General features: G+C 38.2%; 1 protein-coding gene across 1 annotated transcript; it reads left to right on the top strand.

Annotated features, from left to right (window-relative positions):
• Window positions 1-683: 683 nt before the first annotated feature.
• LOC122092030 (guanylate-binding protein 4) lies at window positions 684-18,209 on the top strand. The gene is made up of 17 exons (XM_042662320.1): window positions 684-1,627; window positions 4,933-5,035; window positions 6,745-6,814; window positions 6,953-6,991; window positions 7,140-7,257; window positions 7,349-7,406; window positions 7,535-7,599; window positions 7,717-7,723; window positions 7,829-7,889; window positions 11,538-11,597; window positions 11,700-11,719; window positions 11,796-11,861; window positions 13,659-13,826; window positions 14,051-14,308; window positions 16,847-17,059; window positions 17,272-17,543; window positions 17,684-18,209. The coding sequence occupies exons 1-17, from the start codon at window positions 1,539-1,541 to the stop codon at window positions 17,823-17,825; spliced, it is 1,809 nt and encodes a 602-aa protein (XP_042518254.1). The 5' UTR covers window positions 684-1,538; the 3' UTR covers window positions 17,826-18,209.

Below are 18,209 nucleotides of genomic sequence, written 5' to 3'. Positions count from 1 at the left end.
TGCTTTGGGGGATTAGGGACCAAGGAGAATGAACTTAAAGACTTTTTTTTTCCTTGTAGGTATGGGAGGGGAAATAGATATCAACTATTCTCCTTGTGAACATGGGTATTTTACACACCATAGTTCACCAAGGCAGTTGTTATCTTCACCCAATTTTGGTTCCATTTGGTCGAAAAAGAAGTTAAAGTGAAGAAAATTGAAAGTTTAACATATGATTGGATTCCTCGGCAATGTTTCAATAGTAAAAAAGAAGTTAAAGTGAAGAAAAGTGAAAGTTTAACTTATGATTGGATTCCTCAACAATGTTCCAATAGTAAACTCTTGCATCCTAACATATGTTGTAAAAAGAATCCTCCCTTTCTAACCAAAAAAAAAAAAAAAATCCTTTCTCAATCCATTTCAAAGGTCAAATGCCATAGCTTTTCTCTTCAATCGTCGTTGAAAGAAAAATTGATGCACTCCAATATGCCTAAGCAAAACAACACCACGCCACCCCCGTCCCCCTCTCCCCACCCCACGCGCCCCCATACACCCGCCCCCACCAAAAAAAAAAAAAACCTGTCGCCTTTTGTGCATTAGGCTTAGTTCTAGGCATACGTCCCTGGATTATTTTATCATATATACTCCCTCAAATGGTTGGGTTAGGCTCTTTCCTGCGCCTGGATAATCCACCACAGAACAATAAACCTGAAATGTTAAAACTGAGCTTTAACCTTTCTTAACAACATATTGTAATTGATATCATCTATGTGGTCTTCTTGTTACTGTATTAATGCTCTTCTCTTCTGTTCTAGTCACCTTAAGACAATCATACTGTAAATTGAAGTGAAGAAAGATCTTTTCCCATGTTGATCTCCTGCCGAAGAGCCCAGAAGGGCCAGAACATTATCGAGTCCTTGAAGCTTTGCTTTTCATTTTCCATGGTTTCTTCGTTGAATACACAAGGTACTGAGATTACGGAAACGGCCTTAATTATGCAGTTTTCTTACCAAAGGAGTACTATTTTTAGGGAGTAGGGAAGTCTACACATTTGAAGGAGTAGAGATTTGGGTCTGAATCACGGAACTTGCAGTAATTCCACCTTAATTGCTTAGTTGTTCTCTTTGAGAGACAGAGACACTGAAGCTTCTGACCTTTTCTAATCTCTGCCCGTCATGGAAAAACCACACTAATATCATAATCATAATCATTGCTTTCTCCTTCCTATCGAAACCCATAATTATTTATTCAGTTTTCACTGCACCGACCTGTAGTTTCTATTTGGGGTTTCTTCTCTGGAGCAACTATAAGCAAACCCAAAACGTTGGGTCTCTCTGAAACGCAAGAAACCATTGAAAAAGCGGGAACTGGATACTTCATCTGCGAATAATTCTTAGCTTCCTCAGATCCATCTCCCTTCCGTGGGCATGCCTCCCAAACCAAATGGTTCTCCTCTCCTTAGCCTTTCTGTGGTCACGTTCTCATTGGCCTTACAGCTTCCATTGCTCGTCTGTGATCTCCTCTCCTCCGAAAGATAAGCTTCTCTGGTTCGAGAAAAAATGAATGTTTCGAGATGGGTTTTTGCTGCTTCAATCATACTTTGCCTCACAGCATCTGGGTTGTCTTCGATAGAGAACTTCCGACAAGCGTAAGTCGTTTCTTTTGTTCACATTCTTTCTTATATAATGGTTTTCTTGGGTTGTAAGGTACTGCTAATCTACGTTGATGGTCGATTCTTATGTAAATTTGATATTATAGCGAACTTCCTTCTGTTACTTGGAATTTAGGTTGGACACTAAATTTTGTGTTTTTAATTAATTTAGATTTTCTTCTGTTCTTTCTCCTTCTTCCCTCCCCCCACCCAACAATCTTTCTTATATATGCTCTGCTAATTTCAGTTTATGATGGGATCAAATGACACTTCGATTTAATGTTACTGGACCTGAGTTAATTGGATCTATAATTCTTTATGGTGTGATGAGATGTGCCTTAAGAATTCTAATTAACAATGTTGATCAGACCAACTGCTCCACTGCAGTCATTGCTTTTTTGTGATGGTGGTTATTTATGTTTTTGCATAGGATGACATAAGCTGTCATTGGCATTGCTTAATTGTACAAAACAATATTCACAATATTTAACTGAAGTCATATGCTAATTTAGAGGGGAAAAAAATAAGATCATGTATAGTAGGGAGAAATGCACCTTCTGTGCATTGGGGTGGTGATTTTTTGTGTGGGACAAGTTCAGTGGCGCTAAAGGATACATCAAATTACCAAACATTTTTGCTCTCTGCCAACAAACTTCAATGGCCTTTGCTAATTTGTAATCCTGCAAAGATACGCCAAGTCCATTGAAAGAGGATGTATGGAGTTGTAAGCAGATAGCTAATGCTTATACTAGATCCTCTTACACATCTTTCCATCATCAATGACTAGTCATTTCATTCAGTTTTGGAAATAATCCTTTTTTCCATCTTAGACCCACTCCTAAATGTTGGTTCGTTTTGCACTATCTCAATTGATGTATTTGCGCTTATCATCGCATTTATGTCCTTAAGTTGCATTATAGCACTCATTCCCACTATTGCTTTCTCTGGTTTTCATTGCACGCTTCCAAATCTTGTTCATTGAACTCCAGTTTCTTTTTATCACCTATTGGAGCCTTGCCTTGGTCTCCTGCTCTCTCTCTCTTGCTCTCGCTGGATGTTCTCATTCCGTTTTAATAGTACTTGGGCTCAGTTTGCTCTACAAAATTATTTTTTTACTAATTTTTTTGAAGTGTCAAACCATTTGTAATTGAGTATGTCTTTTTTTTTTTTTTTTGGAGAAGGGGGCAGGTATACCTTTTGCGAGTCCCAACCATGAACTAAGTGGCCAAGCTTCTAATAGACAGAATTAAAGCAGAAAATTTGTATAACTGCAAATAAAATACAATCTTGGTGCAGTTTTGGCTTAAACAATTCAACCAATCAAAAGATTTTCATTCTATTAGCAAAAATCAATAAACAAAACCAAAACATTACATGTTGGATGTTCCTGCATCCCCCTCATAAAGACTCTTTTTGGCCCTATTCAAATCAGAACTGGTAACAGTAGAAGAAAGACCAACTTATAACCCATGTTCATACTTTCAACTGAAAAGACACTCCAATCTTAGGTTCTGAACTTTGGTTTCAGTATGAGCTTGGGTCCACACTGAGGTGCAAATAATTTGTGGTAGTTTATGCAAATCCATTGAAATTTGTGGAGTTGATAGAATTTTTAGACGATCCTTCAGTATATACTCAAATAAGCACCAATTATATATTTAGAAACCACTATAAAAGCAAAAGAACCATTTACAATGGTTTAAAACGATCAAGCTAGTCTGAAGATAACCACTTCTGAGTTTAATCTTAAAAACACATGCAATCCAGACAACGTTTCTAAAATGTCATCCAGTTGTGGGATTTTTAACTTAGATATGATATTACACATCTAATAATTTATGATATAGATTACGTCCAATTGTTTGGGTTGTAGACCCCAAAATTATGTTTTTCATGTTCGATAAATCTTTCCTAAACTAGCACAATTTTTTACCAGATTCTATTGTGACCTTCACTCTATTGTGGATATGGTAGGGGAATTTGGTTGTTTTGTTGGCTCAATCAATCCTATCCGGGTATCTGATAGGTTAATTAATCTGTGGTTCAACATGATCATGATCTTGAATATTCTTGATCACGATTGAATCACTGTTTGATCCCCATCATGTCATATATATGCTAGACATTTTGTTTATTTTTAGGGTTAATGGACCTCTTGATGTCTTGAACACATTGAAAAATCCTTCCTTGGCAAAGACATAAGAAGATCCCATTATGACCATCACACCATTAATATGTCAAAGGCAATTTATCAATTTAGAGGCTAAGTAGACCTTACTGATATGTTTGTTTCATTGGCATCCTCTCTGGAAGTTTGGTAGTTTTTGTGTTAAAAAGTATAAGGTTTTGGTTGAAGTTTACCAAAGTTTGACCAAGTTTTGTAATTCGAAGTCAGGAATACATTGTGTTGGTCCCAGTGGAAGTGGAAGTAAGTTGGTCCACCTAGGGTGGTTTGGGGAGACTTTTAGGACAATACTCCAAGAGTCCCTAGTAATTTAAATAAAAAAATGTTTAAATTAAAAAGATCAAACCTTTTTAATGTCAATGTTGATTTGATGCATAATGCCTGTGGCATCATGATGCTACACATTTTAGTTCTTCCTTGATGGCTTCCTAAACCTTGATCACCGGCACCGAATTGATTCCAAACTCCGAGGTATTTATGGTCCTGCTAGGATTGGGTAAAACTTTCTCTTATGTGTGACATAGGCAACTTGGTCCGCTATCTTTATATTTCCAGGCAATATTTCTCAAATGTTTTGTAAATTATGATTCCATTTAAGGGGTTTATTTGGCGTTGGTTTTGAATAATAAGATAGAAATGCCTTTGCATTATATTTCTTCTTTTGCTTTCTTCACTCTTATTTGTGTTGCACTGTCGAAGCCCTGTATGGGTGTTTTCTTGTTAAGCTTTAGATCTGTGTTTTGTCTTTCTTGTTTTATTTTTGTTAAGTATTCCTCTGCTATTGCTTGTTATTTAGATGAGGGGACTACAAGCTGATGTTAAATCTGTTGTCATACTGTTATCAAAATTATAATATCTTACAACATGTCTCTCATGTTTTATGTTCTTTGTTGATTTGTTTTAGATGCCGACCCCATTTAGCTGAGCCTGACTTGCTGGGCTGTACCTCTATCCCCTTACTTTCATTTCATTTCATTTCATTTCTCATATTTTATTGTTACCTCAGTTTTCCCTTTTGTGTTTTTTCTGGGGTCTATGTAGACAACCCCATTAAGTTGGGATTTGTTTTAGATATAGAATTTGTATTTCTTCAAAAGCTATCTTCCTATACTTGCAGGTTTCCTATTGTGGAGCCTGATTCTGGCCATACAAAACTTCGTCTTGCAAGAGAAGGCTTGGAGGCAATAGAAAGACTAACAACCCCAATTTCAGCTGTGGCAGTAAGCTTGATATCGGTTACCTAAACCCTTTTTTTATCTTTATTTACTGCTTACCTATATGAAAATATATCTAGTTGGTTCACAATTTGCGTGAAATAAGATTGTGAGAATCTGGAACTACCCATACTTGGAAATGCCGGAATAATACCTTCTTACCTGCATTTGGGAGGCATGTGGCACCTACTTTTTGGGGCTCTGAAAAAATAAGAGATGTTGCGAAAATGAAAGGCTATAAAGCTAGTAAGAGGCCTCTCTTATTTTCTTTAATAAAATGTCTTTCTTGACTTGGAGAGTTAAGTTCCATATTTTCTATAAATAAAATATTTTAATAATTTTTTTTTTTAAACTTTGAATTATTTATTTTATTTTATTTGTAAATTACTTGATTTTGGAACTAGTATCATTCAGATTTATTGTTAAAGTTTTTAATTTATTATAGTATGTCGTTATAACCGTGTGGCTGTTTTGTAGTGGTGCGTCAGGTTGACAGCTGACACTTATTATAATTAGCTATAATCTGTCAATCTTTTTGCATGGAACCCCGTGCTCGTCTTTGCTTGGAATCTCCATGTAGCCGACCCCATTAAGTTGGGATAAGGTTTTTGGATGTTGTTGTATAGTGAAGGGTCATTCCAATGCTGGTCCTGGGCTCGCACCTATGCAGGATCTTAGGAGGGGTGAGTTTGGAGACGGTCCTAACCTTAGTCATTTTTTGCTTAAAATGACCGCTCTCAAGACTCAAAACTGGCATTTTCCCTGGCAGCCAAACCTTAAACTATTGCTCCAATTAATGACCCCCATTATTGGCTAACATAGTAAAGTATAAAATTTAAGTTATTTTTGGGGGATCACATCTAATTGCTATTATATTATTTTTTTCTGGAATTCACAAAAGGAGATTGTTATTCCAAGTTGAAGACATTTTGACAAAAGAGGACCTTAGGTAAATACAATTGAGTGGGGGTCATTTGGTGCTGAAAGATATTAACAAGAATAGGCTTCTTTAACCAAAATCAAGTGCCATTGAGAACAGGATGGGATGCGCTGGTCTACTTGTGGGGCCTATGGTATTTGCAGATAATGCAAAAGAAGAAGAAGAAATATAATGAAGTGACCGGGGGGGGGGACGAAAGAGAAAAAATCGTTTACGACTGGTGTGCATTGGACACTGGACATCTTTCTTTTGGCACACCAGCCCCTTTATTTCTTAGAAACTCATCCTTTTGTTGGTTGGTACCATATTCTATATTTTGAGGCTTGTGGAAGGAAATATTAGATCCTTGAGGAGATACACTGTTGCAAACATTGTTATGCTAGACTTAAGAGCCTTAAAGATGGATTTGTCCTCTATCAGGAAAGAACTATATGGCTTGATATGGTTGTTCCAGGGATTTTTTCTTCCCGGGGGGGGGGGGGGGGGGAGGGGAGGGGGAGGTACAAGTTACTAAAAGGAAGGAAAGAAACGAAAATCAAATGTCTGCCCAAAAAAGGAGGTGCATTTTTCCAAATGGAGGTGTGTCACAGTCATCAGTTATGAGCATCTTGTCATGGTGAACTTGCATAACCTATGATAGGCTCTTAACCTGAAAGATGTCTTTTCTTTTGTGCACTCATGCATTAGTTTTCTTAGCAAGAAGTTATATCCTCCTGCCACCCTCCTTTTAGAAAAGGAAACATTCTTGACTTCATTTTCATGTTTGCCTTCTCAGGTAATTGGTCCATACCGCTCTGGCAAATCTTTTCTACTGAATCAACTTCTCTCCCTTTCATGTTATGAAGGTACTTTTTTCTAGTTATATCACCTTAGTATCTTCCCCCGTCTTAAATCACTACTTCTCACGCTTTTATCTATTTTTTATTTTCTGTAAATCTCAGCTGCTTTATCTTATAATCAGTTGGAACTTGTCTTATGTACAGGATTTGGTGTAGGTCACATGCGTGATACCAAAACAAAAGGTTGATGCATATTTCGACGAATGTACATGTGCAGCCATGCAAAATCTGAACACATACACAAGCATGCACCATATTGGCTTCGTTAACCCTCATACTTCTTACTGTTACACAAACGAATATCCTTGACATTTGTTTTTCTTTGTTTCAGGGATATGGGTTTGGGGGACGCCACTAGAGTTAGTTATAGATGGGGTTAAAACGTCAGTGCTTTACCTTGACACAGAAGGGTTTGAAAGCATTGGGAAGTCAAATGTATACGATGACAGGCAATTTTCTGATATACCATATCTTCCATCTGGCTTCTGTGGTGGTTCCATGGTTCTCAACGCCAAACTTTCCAAATTTTTGTGTTCACAGGATCTTTGCTTTGGCAACTGTTATGAGTTCTGTGCTAATCTACAACCTACCTGAGACGGTCTGTCCTTGGCCCATAACTGGAAAAGATGCTACATGGGTCTTTTCTCTGTGCATGCATGGATTCACCATACATTCTACTCTCATACTAATTTGTTCTGTGCTTCTTGTATTTTTTTTTTTCCATAGATCCGTGAAGCTGATATATCTAGGTTGTCATTTGCTGTTGAACTTGCTGAAGAATTCTATGGAAGGTTAGCAAGCCTTAATGTTTCTTTAATAATGAACTTGTGGCAATTATAGTCACCTTGTTTTCATGACTGACACCAACTTGTTCTATCATTTTCGTGTCGCTTAAACATGGAATATAGAGTGGAGGTAACCAACTAATCACTTCCATTTTTTTTTTTTTTTCTAGTATGTGTGGTTTGTTATGGTTTACCATTTGCTATATGTCTAAAACTCAAATAAATTTTTTCGTAGGGGAAAGATGTTGCATTTGAGCCTGCCAAGTTGTTGTGGCTAATTCAGCGGGACTTCTTACGTAAGTGCTGAATTAAACTCCACATAAATCATTTTTCCCTGTCCTTTCTGGAAAAGGGAAGTTTAAGTAGCTGTCTGGTAATCCTAAAGAACAGTTCCTAGAATACCAGATACAAATGATGAAAGGGTTAAGAGTGTGAAACACTAAATTAATCAGTTTAAGGAGTACATGTCCTCAATTTTAAGGCTTTGGATTCTAGAGTATAGTGGTCTACTCTCCTCTAGTTCATTGGTCATGAGAAACAGATCCTATTCTGGTAGTCTCATTACACATCCCACAGAACTGTTCATATCACATCTCCTCCCTTCATTCTTCTATTAAAGTTGTTCTTCCTAGATTAAAAGTTTAACAGAAGGAGATAATTTCCCACCGTAAATGCTCCTAGAATGCCAGCCTTATTCTTTTCTGGGCCATCCAATGGTGGTTCCTTTCTACACTCGAAGAATGTATTTTAACTATACTATGCCATTGTTGGATGTTTGAAGTCTATGAGTTGTTTTGCTAAAATCCATTTTCTCGAAGAGGTGTAACTATTCTTGGATCAAGGGAAACAAGATTAGGGATAAGACTTAGATTTATCCTTTCCTTCTATTTGTTTTTTGATTGGCAGTAACAAACCAAAAAATAGAAAATGTTTGTATTTCAAGTATGTGCAAGCATACAAAAAGTCAGCTCACAACATTTACTTGTCATCTGTGACACCACACGTCATAGGTATATGCGAAAGGTTGGAGTGGCTGAAGTTTAAAGAGCCTTGAGAAAGATGAAAGTAGGTAAGTCACCAGGCCTAGATGAGGCCCTAATAGTAGTGTGGAAGAGCTTAAGATGATGTGGTGCATCTTGGCTAACTAAGGTTTTTAACAATATTATGTACAAGGAAAATGCTAGATGAATGGAGGAGAAGCATTTTAGCATTTTAGTTCCAATCTACAAAAATAAAGGTGATATTTAGTGCTGCAATAACTATAGGGGCATAAAACTAATGAGTCACACTATGAAATTATGGGAGAAGGTTGTTGAAGCCCAGCTAAGAAGAGAAACCACTATCTCGAAGAGCCAATTTGGTTTTATGCCAGGTAGATCCACAACAAAAACTATTTACCTACTCAGGAGGATCATTGGAAAGATTCAGAGTTTGCAAGAATGATCTCCATATGGTCTTTATTAACCTAGAAAAAGCCTAAAACAAAGTTCTTAGGGAGTTAATCTAGCATGTACTAGAGAAGAGAAGGGTGTTGAGTAAATATGTGGATATAATTAAAGACATGTATGAGGGTGTGGCAGCTAGTGTGAGAACTGTTGGAGGTCAAGGTAGTGAATATCCCAATTACAATTGGGTTACATCAGAGATTAGCTTTAATCCCTAATTGTTTGTGCTTATCATGGATGGCTTAATCAGGAACATTCAAGACGAGGTTATGTGGTGTATGCTTTTTGTTGATGATACTGGTTTGGTGGATGAGACAATAATAGGGATTAATGTTAAGTTGGAGCTATAGAGATCAATATTGGAATCAAGAGGTTTTAAGATAAGTAGGACGAAGATGGAGTATATGGTGTGTAACTTTAGTCACACTAAGATGAATACCAAAATGGTGAAACTTGAGGAGAGAGAGATACCGTAAAGTGATTAATTTAGTTATCTGGAGGTCAATCATTACAAAGAAGGTGATATAGAAGATGATGTTTCTTAGAGGATAAAAGCAGGATGGATGAAGTGGAGAGGCGCATCCAGAGTGTAGAGTGACTAACGTATTCCAGTAAAGTTTAAAGGAAAATTTTATAGGACAGTTGTAAGACCAGCTATGATTATGGCGTGGCATGTTGGGTAGTCAAGAAGCGTAATATAAATAAGTTGAGGGTAGTATAGATGAAGATGTTGAGATGGATGCGCAGCAAAATTAGAAGGGATAAAGGAATGACCGTATTAGAGCTGATTTGGGAGTTGCTCCATCAAGACAAGCACTAAGAAAGTTGTTTGAGGTGATATGGCCGTGTTCAATGGAGGCCTTGGGATGCACCGATAAGGAGGAGTGATCAGATTTAGATGGAAAGAACTAAAAGAGCTAGGGGCAGACCCAAAATGACAATAGGAGAAGTAGTGAGGAAAGACATAGAGAGTTAGGTCTTGACTGTAGTATGACCTCAAATGGAATTGTTTGGAGGGCAAAGATCCATTTGCCGACCCCATTTAGGTGGAATGTTTCTAAGGTGTTCCTATGTTCCTGTGTTCCTTTATTATTATTAACATTATTAATATTGTTATTATTATAATTATTATCATAGTTGTCACGGCGTCAAATCGATCGAAGGCGGTGGAGGGGTGGCTAACTGATTTGGTGATGAATCGCCCATTATGGCGTTGCCATGGTGGTCAAATCGCCCATGTGTCATTTTTTATTTTTCCTATTTTCTAAAGTTATTTAGTATGCTACTTTTTTAGTTCTCCTATTTTCTAAAGTTATTTAGCATGCTACAAGCCTACAATATATACCCTATAACATATAAAACCAACATTAAGCAACATCAAATCATCAAAAATCAACATAGCCATGTCAAAATCATCCTGCATTTTACAAAAAATAACCGCCTAGTGAATCAGGCATGGCTTGGTGTCCATGGTGGGGCCATGACGACTGCCATTTGTGAGTCATGTAAATCGTAGCACTGTCATGAACTTCTTTTTCCGCCAGGACGCCAAATCGCTGCCTAGGCGACGCCATGACAACTATGATTATTATTGTTATTATTATTCCCTCTCTTGGATCCATGTAGCAAACCCCATTTAGTTGGGAAAAGGCTGAGTTGTTGTATGAGAAATTTTTTTCAATACCCCTAATAACCATCAAACATTTTCAAAGTTGATCTTTCCACTCCTGAGAATTTTTTGGTTGAGATCCAATTAATGAGAAACGGTCTAATTTTGGTTTGGTTTTGTTAAAATATATTTTCTATCTATTTTTTTATTGATCCAAATTATACAAGAGAGTTGGATTGTTGGATTACCCTATGCTTGGATATGATTTTGTACTTTTCAGCATAGTTGTCATGGGGACTAGGTGACCCAAGGTGTTGAAGGGGTGCCTAGGCGACAAGGCGCCCACCTAGGTGCATACAATATACTCCTTGGTCGCACCATCTATGCCCATACACAGGTGGGTGTGAGAAGACTGCCCTGCCCCGTGACCCATGTGCTGCTCGATGTGTCCGCCTGCCCTCCCATTGGCCCATGCGCTAGCACAGTATCCACGCGACCAGAGAGCATTCAATTGCCCATGACCATATGCAATATAACAATGGGAATTCAGAATTTAATATAATTATGCTTATATGCAACACATAAGCATATCAATGCAATATGATAATTATACTAATAATGACTAAATATGAGAAAATGAACATATAATAAACAACGCATAAGATATAATGTAAGCTTATTCATCAATAAACAAAACAATAAATGTAAATCAACGTAAAATCGTCAAGTGTCAGCAAGGCTTGCTATCGCCTTGGACCCAAGAAAGAGCTTGGATGCCTAGGTATTGCCTTCACAAATATGCTTTTCAGTTGTTTTTTTTTTTTTTGGGTGCGGGTAGGGAGGGGGTTGCAATGCGGCGTGAATCCTGACATGTTGAGGCTGTCTTACAGAAGGGAAAAGTGTACAGCAGATGGTAGATGAAGCTCTTCGGCAGGTCCCTAACTATGATGGTTAGTTTTTGTCATCTATTTGCTCTTATTTACCTGACGAGTTTGATTTCAGCACCCATATTAGATCAGACAATTGATCATGAATGCCAATTGTGACTGCAGGAAACAGAAATATTGATCAGGTATTGTTCTCTCTAAACTTTCGTTTTTCAGCAAATATTTTCATTCTATTGCAATATTCTTTCTTGTTTGAATCAGGTTAATCAGATTCGAGAATCACTGGCCATTATGGGTGATAACAGCACAGCCTTTAGCTTACCTCAGGTATGGGTTGCTCTTGGTGTGATTCGTGTGAGTGAAATCTACATATTTCGCTTCTCTTCTCAAATTTTTTTGTTGATTTGATTTTCCCCACCAATCTCCAATCTCCAATCTCATTCAAACTGATGCTTAAATACCTCTGCAGTGATAATTTGTGGTTTTTCCTAATCTTGAACCTTTATTCTTGAGTATCCAATTCTCAATTGAGCAAACCAAAACCGAAGTAGACAGTGCAGCGGTCTAGCTGAACGATTTCCCTGATAAGTCCTGAGTTGATTTGTTATGAGAATCCTGTTCATCTTATCTCACAGTGTTTGAAAAAATATATATTTTTTCTTTTAATTTTTTCACTCTCACATGCAAAAATCAGCTCTCACATGCAAAAAGAGCTACATCTTTTTTCACTCTTATGTTTGTGTTTGAGAATAATTTGGGATGCACATAATTCTCCAATGCCATGCATTCTGGCCCTTTATACGTTTAATGATAATTCAGATACCTTCAAGTCTTCAAAAAGATGTAGCTTAGTGCCATTTCAACTTGTGCAAAGAACAAGTGAGTGAGGGCTTGGATGATCATGTCCTTTAGAGCTCGCTGAATCCTAAAAACCTTGTGCCCATGTCAGATACTGATGACCACCCCCATGTCCATGTAATGCTGTACTTCAAGGTCTAAGCCATTAAAATTGGAAGAGAAGATAAAAACTTGTAACAACTCAAGAAAGGAGAAATTGAAGTAACCTGGTCACTGCTAATGGTAGGCAGACTTAAGGTGCTGCAAAAACAAAACAAATATTGAGAAGAAAATGAAATGAAGTAACTGTATTGTGCATTTTCCCTTTTCCTTATTGTAATAAACAAATATGGTTATTGGAAGTCTGAGCAAGCCATACCTGTGAATGATCATTGTTTGGTGTTTGCTCTTGTGCATTCATTGCTACAAATAGAAGTGGTTGCCTCTCATTTCATTTTTGCCTAGTCTCTCTATCTCTCTCTCTCTCTCATGTGTGATTTCTTGGGCTTCACTCAGTCCTTCTGTCTGGAACATCCAACTGATGAGTTTCACCTTTGTGATATCCTGGCCAAAAAAAAAAAAGTCATATTATCTTCACTGAATGTGGTATCTTATAGGCTATTCTCCATTCTGTTAGAATCCTAGAGAATCCATTGTACGGCTGAATCATGAACATACTTGTCAAAGTAATCCTAGGCAACACCTAGGTGCTGCCTTGGCGGTCAGGTGGCCAGTCACTTTCAGCATCTAGGTACCCTGCACTCAAAGGAAAAAGAGGGGAACAAAGAAAAATTAAGAGTAGGAAGAAGAGAGCATGTATGGTTTCTGGTGGTGAACCTGGTAAGGAAAATGATGACAAAGAAAAAGGAGGAGAGGAAGAGGAGAAGAACCTGGTTCCCAGATGGGAATGCCATTGTCACTTTGAGGGCTTGTTGACATTTCTGCCCTTGTCTTTGTTTTAAATTACTTTGAGGTCTTTGTATTTTTTTACTTGTCTTTAATGCACTTAGTTGCTTATGTCATAAAGGCTGCCTTATTTGATATTGGTGCAGGAGCGTGCCTAGGTGTGTGGCCATTGCAATGGCTTGCCTTGGCACACGTCCTTTATGATAATGAATTTTCTGTGATGAGAGGTCTAAGATCCTCCCCACTCCCAGGCCCCGCCCTGAAAAAAGATGTGTTATGGTCCAAATTATTTTATTTTTTTTTGGCATATGCCCAATGCACTTCGTCTAGATTTATACTTTGGAATGAGCTTATAACTCTTTAAATTGAACTTGTTTACAGCCTCATCTCCAGCGAACCCAGCTCTGTGACATGAAGGATGCTGATCTTGACCCAAGTTATGTTAAGAAGAGGGAGCAGTTGAAAGAACTTGTTGTTTCTGTTATTCGTCCAAAAATTGTGCAGGGTAAACCTCTAAATGGAAAGGAGTTTGTAACTTTTTTGGAGCAGGTGCCTTTCTTTCATCCTCCTGCACTATAGTTGTAAATGCATCAAATCGTTATTAGAGTTTCCATCATTGTAAGTTAAGCTAATCAGGTTGTGATCCATTTTTGCGCACTGAGGTTTTGGGTTTTCAACCCACCTTATCTCTTCACTATTCTCACTGGAGAAGGGGAAAAAATAAAGAGCTAAAAAGCATTACCAGGTTTAATGAGTTATGTCTTATGTTTCAGATTCTTGAAGCCTTGAACAAAGGAGAGATCCCTTCCACTGGCTCTCTTGTTGAGGTTTTTAACAAGGGAATTCTTGAGCAATGTTTGAAGATATACAGTCATAGGATGGGTGAGGAAGGGTTACCACAATCGGAGCAATCTCTGCAACAAGCCCACTCTGCAGCAAGAGAAGAAGCCATGAAGGTCTTTGACGAGCAGCATTTTGGTCACCACCATTCTAAGAAATCAGTTGCTAAATTGGACATCGAAATACAAGAGGTATGCCAGGGAGGTAGTCACTTAATTATGTGTTAAATTGGAAATTGGAGCACTAGAAAGTCTATCTAGTATTGGCCTTAAACTAGCACCATTTCATAAAAGAGAGTAAATAGAAGTAAATTTCTAAATCTAAAGCATGAAGAGCTCAGTTTCTTGAAAAAACTTTGGATTTTTCAACTGTTGTAGCTATGAACTAACTACCATTGGTTGGTCTCCCAACCCCCTCCCCTCTTTCTCTTCTCCATAGACAACGAGGTAAAAGATCAATGCTGCTAATCACTGCAGTCAAGGTTTGCCTGTAAATGCCTTTGCTACCTTGTAACGAGTTAGTTCCTTAGTGACAACTTGGAGTATATTTATCAAGAAAAATTTAATGCTTACTAGGGACTCAAATCCTTCAAGGACTCCAGATGAAAGCTCAAGGATGGGTACATATCCTACATTGAACAGAGCACAACCATGACCTAAATCGACATTCTTATTATTCTTAATTTTTTATCCTCGCCTCTTGCAAGTATCAGAAGGGCTGATGGGGATCCCAGATGCTCATCAACAAGTCTGTCATCTTATCAAAAATATTTTCTACTCTTAAGGGGCATATCCAAACCACTCAATGATGGCATTTGATGAGTTGGCCTTTATCTCTAGGGGTTAATTTCCCGCTATTCCAGTGCTCGTCACTGTCTTAGCCTCATTCTGAGTCCAGCGCCAAGTGGACAGAACTGAGTTTCAGTTATTGGTTGTTACTGCTTTGGCTTCAACACTCTTTAGCTTTATCTGGTTAAATGATCCCATGCTCTTGCATATCGTTCATGCTTGATTTCTCACATATTAGTCTTGGAGTCTTTAGAAAAGTTACCCATCGTACTATTTCTGTAGGTAACTCTTTTGTGTAACTTTTAATGCTGAGGCCTCTCACTGGAAATGGCATTTGCAAAATGCCTCGGGGATATGAGCTCTTGATATTATGGCACTAAGATCATTCTTTTGTGCTTTGTTAAAAAATATCTTCTTCTCCTCCTCCATATTCCCCCCCCCCCCAAAAAAAAAAAACCCCAAAAAAAAAAAACTAAAAGAAGGGCTAGGTTACCAAAGTTTATCTCCCTCGCTTCTGCTGAAGTGTATGGCAATCCTGCTATATAGGTCACTAAACTAACATCAGCATCCCCCACCCCCTGTCCAAAAAAAAAGAGATGGTGATGCACATCTTTCTCGGCCTTACTTCACACCAAGCATTCATTGTTATATTATGTCAGATGTTGATTTTGGGTTATTTCATATGGGTCTGGTGCCTCTGTGCAATCACTAGGTTGAGTGGCCAAATTTTAAATTGTGGGCTTTTTCACATTTATTAAATGTTTTTACATAATTACATTTTATGAACTCTTTCTGTTCACTGCCCACGTCATCTTTCATTGTAAACAGTTTGTAGGCATACACGAATATTATCCTGGCAAACAACACTCACTGTGGGTTTCTAGCCTGCCCCTGATTCTCTTATATCTTACCCTGAACCAAACAATTGATGACTTAAATTCACTATCATATTATTCTTGATTATTTAACCCCTTTCCACTTACAAGTATCATTCACAGTGCTTTCCTGTTTAAAAAAACATTTCCATCAACTCCTTGTACCCCAGCTGGCCAAGGACCTTCAGTAGAACAGTTTTCAATTACTGCTCTGGCTTCAACCATCATTGACATTATCTTGCTAAATGATGCCATGCTCTCACATCAAATTCGTATTGAGTTCTCAAATACCATCTTAGGATTGTTGGGTTGGTAAATTAATTGCATAGATTTTATGCTGATGTTCTCTCTTCTTACATGTAACTTCATACTTGTAAAGTTATTATTATTATTTTGGGAAAAAGAAGGCTGCCAGGCTGCATGGCGCCTGCGCCCAGACACAGGAAGGGTGACATGACCACACACACCCCCCGGGGTGAAATGAAAAATCCCACCCCTGTTGGATGCCCTTGTGCACTTTCTCATTGGCCCCCGCTCTGGTGCCAAGGGGTCATGTAGCCTGGCAACGATCCCCCTCACTTTTTTTTTGAGGGGAGGGAGTGTCCCCAGCTCTTGAAAATGATCACTATTGAAATCATTCAGTTTTGCATTATTGAACTTTCACATGCCCTTGATATCCCCATAATAAGGTGTTTGACAGTCCAAAGTTGTCTTTCCCAAAGCTGCTGAAGTGTGAGTAAATCCAGCTATAAGGTCTGTAGAAGTTTCCCATACTTTCTGCACATTACTGGGGCCTGCCACTGGATGCTGCAGGGCAAAGGAATGAGAAAGAAAAAAGGAATTAGCGCACATCTTTCTCAGCTTTGCAGCACACCGAGCTTTTTATAGTGAATTTTGAGAATACAGTGTCTTTTATTTTGGGTCACTCATATGTGTGAGCTAATGTGAAGTCAAGTTCAAATCTGTTAATCTATGTTCTGTTTCACCTTTGGAATTAAATGCTATAAATTTTGGAAGATCTTGCTCTATGCTGTCCACATCATCTTTTATTGGAAACACTCTGTAGGCGTACCAGAATTTTATCTTGGCAAACATTTATCAGTCTTCAAAGCTGTGTGAGGCACTGTATACCAAGTGTGAGGACAAAATGGACCAGCTTCAAGTCCTTAGGCTTCCTTCCATGGCAAAATTTAATGCAGGTTTCCTGCAATGCAATCAAAGCTTTGAGGCAGAGTGTATAGGGCCTTCAAAAACGAGCTATGAGCAACGGATGATGAAGGTTGATACTGATCCCATTATACTTATTAGGCTTTCTGTTTCAATGAGTAGTTCAATTTTAGTGGGCAGCTAGTGACATTTCTCCATGATTAGGGTGGACATATAGTTCAACTTGGTTTCTTGAAATGTCATTCTTCTTGATCTTTCTGTCTCATTTACATGTGATTTCTATGTTCATTTTCTTAAGTGCGTATAATGCATATGTTCATGCAGATGTTGGGGAAATCCCGGTCGCTTTTCATTAAAGAATACAACCACAGGCTTTTCAATTGGCTGGTAGCCTTCTCTCTTGTAATGGTGGTGGTCGGCCGGTTTGTTATAAAGTTTATCTTGCTTGAGATTGGAGCTTGGATATTGTTTATCTTCTTGGAAACATTCACAAGGATGTTCTGGTCAGCAGAGGCACTTTATTACAACCCTGTATGGCATTTTATTGTGTCTACTTGGGAGACATTAGTTTATAGCCCTATTCTTGATCTGGATAGGTAATAAGAACTAGCTTCTCTTCCACTCTCAGTATGTTTAGAAATTAGGAGAAGAATATATTGACATTGTGGGGTGAGTGTAAAGCTGAGATTTGACAAATAGTTTGTATGTATGTGTGTTTTTTATTTCTTTGTGACAGATGGGCCACTCCCATTGGTATGATGCTAATAATATTTGTTCTCTACTGGCGGTGTTACGGGAGGAGCAAACTTGGGGCTCGATGGCAGTTGCCCTTGTACAACAACCACAAAGGGAGCTCAAATCATCGGAGATCTGAGTAGAAAAAATTCTTTGGGGATCTATTGAAGGTTAATCCATGATTGTAGTATATCCTTCACCATTCATATCCTTGGGCGGGTCCATATCTTTACTGTGGATGGAGGTTGCCTGGGGTTTGGCGTCGCTGATCAAATCCTTTTAACAGCAATGGTGAACAGAGGTTGAAGGATGAAATGATGAATGGAGAATGCCTAATCGTATCTGTAACTATTGTATCTAATACTGTTTTGAGCTTTCTGACTTCTGTTGTGAATTTTATTTTTTGGCTTTTGATTGTTCAGGGCCTTCTATTTGTTCATTCAATTTGACATCTGGCAAGTGCCTGCAGTTTGTTTGTGTTGTATGGGGGTGGTGATCCAGAGTGTGGCACTGTGGATTTCAAGTTC

The sequence above is a fragment of the Macadamia integrifolia genome, chromosome 10 (assembly GCF_013358625.1).
Source record: "Macadamia integrifolia cultivar HAES 741 chromosome 10, SCU_Mint_v3, whole genome shotgun sequence".
NCBI lineage: Eukaryota > Viridiplantae > Streptophyta > Magnoliopsida > Proteales > Proteaceae > Macadamia > Macadamia integrifolia.
This window is presented reverse-complemented; position numbering and strand designations above follow the sequence as displayed.

What these genes read in the sequence shown, in the direction of transcription:
- LOC122092030 (XM_042662320.1), top strand. Translation starts at nt 1,539, where the DNA reads ATGAATGTTTCGAGATGGGTTTTTGCTGCTTCAATCATACTTTGCCTC. An exon ending in TCTACAACCTACCTGAGACG is followed by an intron (nt 7,407 to 7,534) that starts GTCTGTCCTTGG and finishes TTTTTTCCATAG; the next exon opens with ATCCGTGAAGCTGATATATC. An exon ending in GCAGGTCCCTAACTATGATG is followed by an intron (nt 11,598 to 11,699) that starts GTTAGTTTTTGT and finishes TTGTGACTGCAG; the next exon opens with GAAACAGAAATATTGATCAG.